The sequence below is a fragment of the Diadema antillarum genome, unplaced genomic scaffold, assembly GCF_040938485.1.
Source record: "Diadema antillarum isolate AM-2024a unplaced genomic scaffold, OU_Dant_1.0 seq00000143_RagTag, whole genome shotgun sequence".
NCBI classification, from domain to species: domain Eukaryota; kingdom Metazoa; phylum Echinodermata; class Echinoidea; order Diadematoida; family Diadematidae; genus Diadema; species Diadema antillarum.
The window spans coordinates 39,217-47,500 of record NW_027271219.1 but is presented as its reverse complement, the minus strand read 5'-3'; the positions used below and the strand labels follow the sequence as shown (position 1 = coordinate 47,500).

At 35.2% G+C, this 8,284-nt stretch overlaps 1 protein-coding gene across 1 annotated transcript in view; it reads right to left on the bottom strand.

Moving 5' to 3' along the window:
• The window catches only part of LOC139727683 (NIPA-like protein 2), a 32,845-nt gene that overhangs the window by 17,336 nt on the left and 7,225 nt on the right, over positions 1-8,284 (bottom strand). Inside the window, 2 exon segments of the mRNA XM_071638662.1 lie at positions 50-102; positions 1,408-1,464. Coding sequence (XP_071494763.1) covers positions 50-102; positions 1,408-1,464 — 110 coding nt within the window.

Genomic DNA, 8,284 nt, shown 5'->3' with positions numbered 1-8,284 from the left:
ATAAAAGAATCAGCAAACAATGTGGTGGATTTGTCTTGAAGGTTGTTACCTGTGTTGAGAAAATGACGATCATGCAGGCTCCGATCACAATTATTACTGTTCCTGTTTGGGAGAAAGGAAAATGTGTGTTCAGTAAGTCTTTTTCCCCCTCCTGCTGTATACAATAACATAATGTGAAAAGCTCTTCTTGTCTAGCCAGCAAACCATTGGTAAGGTATGTTTTGCTCGGTTTACCGGACACAAAAGATTTCGCAATCATTTTGGCCACTGGGCTGCGGACAATACTGGCCGCTAGATGGTTGGAGGACTAGGTAGAAACACGTTTATACTGGAAAAAAAAAGAAGATGTTGAAAAGGCTGGTACACTTATGGTCTGGTGCTTCACAATAACGGCCAGTCTAAACAGAAGTATTCAGGTGTAACACAATCTATCACAGGGCTTAAAGGAAGTCACGTCTCACCTCTTTTTATTAGATAATAGAATTTTGCTTTCCTAAGAAATACACACAATTGTAAGAAATTCTTTTAAAATTACAATTAGTCAGTAAACAAAGTAATTGCAGCATTTCGTCAACAGCGGTAGCCATAAAAAGCAAAAATTTGACCTCTGCATCAAGGATAACTGAATTTATTTTCTCTGGAGACTATACCTAGTAGACCCATGTCGACCAACAAACAAAAAGTACTTAACATTTCATCATGGCACGTATGTAGAAATTAATCATTACAAAACTACAAGACAACAATCTCCAATTTTAACAGTGACGGCTGATGTAAAGCTATTCAGTGTATGGTAGATGGCATCACTGAAACATGGCAGCTTGCTTATTCAGACGTGGTCTGACAATGAATATAAAGGAATTTCTTTCATTGAAAGGACGTATTCATATCCATAAGAGAATACAGAATATTAGCAATGCAGGTATGCGTGGTTTGTCCATTTCAAACGGTTAATAATAGTCTAACAGCCTCAACTTTGTAATGGTAAGAAAATATATGTAAACAGCTCTTGATGTTACACTGGCTTTGTGGACTATGATGTGATACCACAGACTAAAGTTATTCTATAACATTTCTAGTTTTTGTCAAACCTTTATAGAATAAGACATAATTTGACCTATACCCCGTATACAAAATAGCTCATTACAGATCAAAACAGTGAGCTTTCCAATTTACTCTATGACGTCACAGCCAAGGACAATTTTCTGTGACATGCAAGAATTAATCGTTATTTAGGGGTAATTAATTAATCAATCAAAAATCTATGAGTTTAGTAAAGGTTGAACAGGGACTGGACACACTGATAATATATCTAACATTTAGAGATGTTCATATGATACACTGACTGATTTGACGGTTGATCAAATATTTCGAAGTATACATAAACGATGAAGATATTTATCTCACCTAAAACGTCTTGACATCTCAGTTTCTCTCCGAAGCATCTTGATATATAAGCATTGGCTGAAAGTGCACAAAAAAAAAGGAAAAGAGAGGATTAAATATTTATTGTTTCTTCTTAATCAATCTACACCCCCCCCCCCATCTCTTACGTACTTCATCTTGAAATAAGAATACCTGACAGGTAGAGTAAGCACATCACACTTTACAACATCACTTATTTTGCTATGTAGCCTTCAAGTGTATTTCTGCCAGTGAAAGCCTTCCTCATCTTAATTAAAAGGAAATTGTTACAAAAAAAAAACAACAAATCCTCGTTAAAGCACAATTTTCTCCACTACAAAGCATTGAATCTTGGCAACACATACAAATCATTATTCAAATCAAAACACCAGTATTGTTTTGTGACTTTCGTCAAAATTGGTTCTACATACATGCATTTTCTTACTGCTACTCAAAAGAATAGGTTATACACCAAAACACACCTAATTACAAAGGACGTCACTTCTGATAAATTTGCCTCCAGTCATGAGGATTGTTTGAGGGATGAAAAGCACGTGGACCACAGCCATCTACATCGACACAGGGAGGTGGGAAGTCTCTTCCCACCTCCATGATCGACATTAGCAGTGGCCCCACCTGGCCCGGGGCAACTAAAAACTGATGTAAGGCTTCCAAATTTTCAAAAAAGTTGATCATTAATGTGGCCCGATTTGGCAACTAAAATTCAAATGGATTGTTCTATTTCATTTTATTTCGGGTCACCAAAACGTTACATTTAAGGTTTTAGTAGCCCGAATGGGGCCAACAGAGGAAGCTAAATAGTGTCAAGCCGTGCAGTTATACAATAATGTTATACGTGTCATTGGGCACTAACATCTAACGTTTCTCTCAGCTCAAACTGCACAATTCCAAAGCCACCTATATAGTATAGGGGAAAACGGTGCCTAGACAGATGTACACAATGTATGGATCAGGCACACTGCACCTCCAACAAAATGCCTGATACTCGATCTGCAACAGTCCAGTCCATTGTCAATGAATTGAGTGGGTGCATGTCTGCCAGATTTGCAACAAAAGCAGAGATCTGTTTGAACAGCGAAACTATTTCACGTACTCCATGGAGCTCGGTCGTCTCCTTTTGACGATTCAAAGAATCTAGTGTGACTGGCATATAAGTTTGGAAAAAAAAAGAGTGTTGTGTGAAGAAAATAATATATAATAAATTCTGCTTGTGTAACTCTCTCAGGAGCCAGTGAGAGCTGATTCGAAAAGATTGGCTGGGATTTTTCCCCCCAAATAAAAAAAAAATGATAAAAAAAAACCCACCACCACCAACATTAACAACAACAGCAACAACAACAAAACCAGATAAATTCTGTTTTACCAAAGCATTTTTTTTTCTTTTTACATTTAACTACTGGGGTGCGGCAACTCCACAAAAAAACTGCATCGAGGTCCGTTCAATTAGAGAGGTCAACCAAAGCTAAGAGTGCAGCTCTCAAATTTCATGATATTTACAAAAGAGTCACGCACAAAGATACACACACGCACACACGCACACACGCACACACGCACACACGCACACACAAAGAGCAAAGCGAATTTCTAGATGTTCAATGCTGGACTAGAGTTATAAGGCATCGTAGCAAGGCCAGAAAGCATGCAAAGGGAACACAGCTTTCTCTCTTTTACACACGACATTTCTGCACAGACGAATTGTCAGTTCAAACATCTTCGAGCTCTCATTCGATTTCACGCAAGGTCTTACACATCTTTTGTGAACAGTTTTAGGAGAGTCTTTGCTATTTGCTAATTTTATACAATACCATGTCCCCCAGACTATCATATTTTGTTTCCTTCTATCCAATACTACTACATAAATTACATAGACTGGGTATATGCCACACGGGTGTACTTTCTAACAGAATGTCGTGTCTGGTCTGTGGGCCGCATTTTAGAAGCAAGAAAAAAAATGAGCTATTACTGGCATCTGACTCCAGAATAAAAAGTGTTATGTGTCGCTATATACAGTAATATATGAATCACAGCAGAAAAAAAACAGAACAAAAACAAATGCTACTTGACATACACACTGGGCTTGGCAAGCATTCAGCCCAATAACAGACTGTACACCGAATTTCGATAGGAAGCACACAAAATCATCATAAAGCTACGACATTATAAAACAGACTCGCGCTAGAAGTTCAGCACAGATGAAAATAAGTATGGTTTTATTCCAGTTCATTTCCTCTGAAATGGGAGAGAGTGAATACGCATATTTGTCAAATTTGTATATTACAGACCGCGTGTGTGATAAAGATTATGCAAAGAGATTTGAAATAATTGAAACAGGATTTAAAAAGGATGGGTCATGTGGAAATGTCTTTTATCATTCACAACTCATGTTCAAAATATATCATTTATGACATATCACTTAGACAGTCAAGTACATTGTTTGGTTTATACACCCACACAAAAATGTTAGCACAAAATATAGTGATGTATTCTCAATCAATAGCTGTATAAGAAAATACACACAACAAACCATATGGGGCAAAGCGTTACAACATAATTATACAACAACATATGGCCAAAATTTTTACAGTTGAACATCTTTAGGTCTTTATCAAAAATGAATAGATTATCTAAATAGTACACATTTTCGGTTCTATTGTCTCTTTGCCCCTAATAGGAAGATCGTAATGTGTATACTTTTACTTCTCATTAAAAGAAGATAAATGAATACTTAAAGACGAGAAAATCAAAAGAAATTGAATGCATACAGAGAGAATGAAAAGAAAAAAAATGGTTATGCAACATGCATCTTATAAGCATTGTATAGACTGAAATCAGTAATAGTCATCGACATTAAACATTGTATGCAAAGAACACAAAAGATTTAAAAGTGTTTGTTCTTGTTGTTTTGTTTGTTTGCTTGTTTGTTTGTTTGTTTGTTTTATTAAATTCAAATTCTATCACACATAGGACATTTTGGGAATAGATGTTTCCCCAGCATCTCTGAAGGAGAGATGCATAATCTGGTCACTGATATAAGAGTGATATCGCAAACATGCACACAGACAAAAACATTTAAGCATACATACATACAAAGAGATTCCACTCTCCCGTTTTCGACGGGAGATCTCCCGCCGAAAGCCCATCTTTGCAAAATCTCCCGTTCTCCCGTTTGAGATTTGATTTCTCCCGCCCTGGCTCTGTGTCTCCCGGTGGAAAGGATTTCTTACTTATTGCTATCGTATGTTGAAAAAATAAGCCTTAGATAGCTCCAGAGAACATCTAGAACCATAGGAACTTCGCGCTTCGCACGCATCAACTTGGAGTCTCCCGTTTGCTAGGGGTTTCGGCCGGGAGAATCTCCAGATCAGAAGGTGCTTTGGGTTGGAGACCCTGTAGAAATACATGAACATGCACACATATGCATATGTATCAACACACACACACACACACACACACACACACACACACACACACACACAAACAAACACACACAAATATATATACTGTGTATGTACGTATGTGTATGTTATCTATAAACTGACCACAATTTAAATTTCAGTATTATAAAATAACTGGTTTCATAAGATAGATGGGTTATATACTGGCATCAATTCGCTCATCACCACAAAGACATGAAATTTTATATTTGTCATAGTGCTTTCATATGAAAAATTTTTCCTCGGGGCAATATTTCTTCTCTGAACACAGACTCGTAACACTACTGTAACTCAAACATACCAGCTCCTATGCAGCGGAAGTCATATAAACTGCCTCATGCTTCTCCATTAAAAATCATCGCTTTCAAGGAAGAAATCACCTTTCACTTTCCACGGAATATATAGATTATTATACAAAGTTACTTCATGTCCAAATTTATCTTACGAAACAACACAAAAACAGTCTTTTTATTCCCCGGGAGAAGTCCCACGGGAAAAAAAAAGAAGAAAACAAAAGCAGAGACAAACACCAATGCTCAACTGGTTTGAAAGAGATCTATTTTGCATTGTCTTGTCTTATTAAGTTTTCTTTTTCTTATTCCTTTAGTTTCCTTTTTTTTTTCCTTAAGGGGAGGGAAAGATTTCGAAATTCCCACCGAAACCATCCACATCCCTTCACATTCAAGGTTGTAATGCAAATTGTTCCAATAGTCAAATAAGTGTCAACTGTAAAGCAGTGGAAAACTGCGTTGCTCTCTCAGAATACTAAATCTTAATGAACTGCATCAGAGTTTAAATGCTTAAAAGGAAACTTTGGTCAGTCTTCAGTTCTCTGTTTCGTTTGTTGTTGATGGTGGCTAATTTGTATTTCTGAGATCACAATTGTACTGAAAAGTCACGTTACATATTCAAAGGATTGAAGATACGATTATGAAGCAAAACTCATGGCACTGGGTATAGAATATACCTTGTCAGAAAAAAGATAAAATGATAGCCTAAGTACGAGTTGTGTCGCTGGTGTTTATCTCCCGACAATGAAACTAATTTTTAATTTTAGTTCAGATTATGCAACGTTGCACATTCATTGTACTTGTGAAGGTTGTGTTGTGTTATGTAACAGAAAAATAGAAAGTAATCCAGTCAGGAATGTGGAGGATATAATCACTTTGGCAAAATCACAACAGGTTGACCAATCTGCAAAACGCCTTTTTTTTTTAAAGTTGTCTCCTTCATTAACAGAATGAACGGAACATAAACAATTAAAAAACAAAACAATTGTTGAAAGTAAGGATTAAAATGACTCTTCCGTTCTTATCACAGGCATTTTGTTGCCATTGCGTTTGTCTGTTTGTCTGTGTGTATGTTAGTTTTGGTTTGTTTGTTTGGGTTTTTTTGGCTTCTCCGTTTCCGTTTTTGTTTCTTTTGTTTCTGAGCGAGCCACTTCAGTGAATACGAGAAGTCACTGGACACTACTGGACACTACTGGACACTAGGGACACAAATTATTGTGTTGCTGTCCCCGAGACTGCTTTTCTCTTTACTTAGAAGGTCTCTTTCTTCAGAGGGAGACACTAGACGAATTTTTACAGATTAACGTTTGAGGGAATGAAGCTGTTACTGTGAAGAAAGTATGACATTCTTTTTTTTTTACTTTCTGAAACCTAATATCAAATGAAATAAAAGAAGTCATGCATGGATCAAGGTAATCCTTGTTCCACTTCTCGGTTTTGAGGTGAAAAAAAAATGGGTTCTGGAACAGATTTTTAGTTTTGCAACATTCTTGGGTGTAAATCCTTATCTACTGTAACACGTCATATTTTCACATATTAAAGGTTCTGTTTTCCTTTGGGAGGAGTTAATTAAAAATATGTTCAAGACATCACAGATATATATATATATATATATATATATATATATATATATACAGTGTATATATATATATATATATATATATATATACACTCTGCAAAAAAAATAAGAAGAAGAAGAAAGTAAACACTTTTTCGAGTTCATAGTTTTCAGAGAAGAATTTGATGAAATCAATGTCTTATATACCATATCAAAGGTAATTTAAGTGGCTATCAAGCTAGCAGATTAATACAAGGAAAAACTTTACGTGTGAGTGAACACATTCATCTTTGCCCTCCAAGGCACAAAAGTCAAAATTGCAAAATTTGACTTGTTGTCTTTTATTTGGCAATGCCTGCAAGATAATAATCACAACAGAAAGCAAGTTTAATTCAATGAGAGACATAAATGAAATAGTGAAAAATAGTTTTTGTCCTCTTTATCTCGTTATAACCTCAAACGAAAAATGAAAAGGGGAAATATTCAATAGGGATATATATATAAATAGGGAGTAATGGCAGAATTACAGAATGTTTTTATTTCACTCTTTTTATTTTGTAATTTAAGGGTTCATGACATAAATTTAAGAACCAAATATTATACACAGCTTTCTTAATTTCAAAACAAATTGAAATTTCTACCATTTTCCGTCATATTGCTTTTATCTTATTTCATTTGAATTTGGGTTTGGCCCAAAATTCTTCATTTTTCTCCCTTATTTTTGGCCTTTATTGATATTTTGGGCTTCAAAGATATTATGGAGATCAAAGGTTAATTTTTGCAAATTAATTCATGTATCTGATTGTGTTAAATTTATCTTTTGTTTTTACTGTTATATGGAAGAGCAGTTAGGCATGAATGACAACTTGTTCATTTTTGCAGTTTTTACTTTCGTACCTTAGAAAAGAAAAACAAAGGTGTTCACTCATGCGTAAAGTCTCCCTTTTCATTGACCTATCAGGTCGATAATCATTTAAATTACCTTCAATATGGTATGTAGTACATTACCTTTTAGCAAAAATTTTATGACAAATATCAACTTGAAAAAGTGTTTACTTTGTGTGTTTTTTTTTTTGGGGGGGGGGTTTTGGTTGGTTTTTTTTTTTGCTGCGTGATATATTTGATATATGTTTTTATGGCAATTTGATTACATTATAAATCCTCAATTCATTGAAATGAAATAGGTCGTGCGTGTATTAAAATGTAATCCTACTACATAACTCAAAATTTTAAGGGCAATTTTCTCTTTGGATTCCTTTTTGTTGTAGTTGCTTTTTGGTCAGCATTCTTGGCTGTATTTACACGCACAGTAACACTACATTCCTTTTGCAGATTAATGTATACGGGAATGCTGTTTTACAGAAAAAAAATATGGCATTTTGTTTGCATTCTGAAACTTACACTATTAAATGAAACAAAATAGTCCATGCTCGCATTACAGTAGTCCTCATCCTAGCTCTATAAGTTTTGAGGTGAACTTAGAAAAAAATTCTTTGACATGATTTTTTTTTCTGCCATAGGCTATAATTCTCTGAACTGAAAAGGAATAGCATACATTTGCACTAATTTGGGTCTAT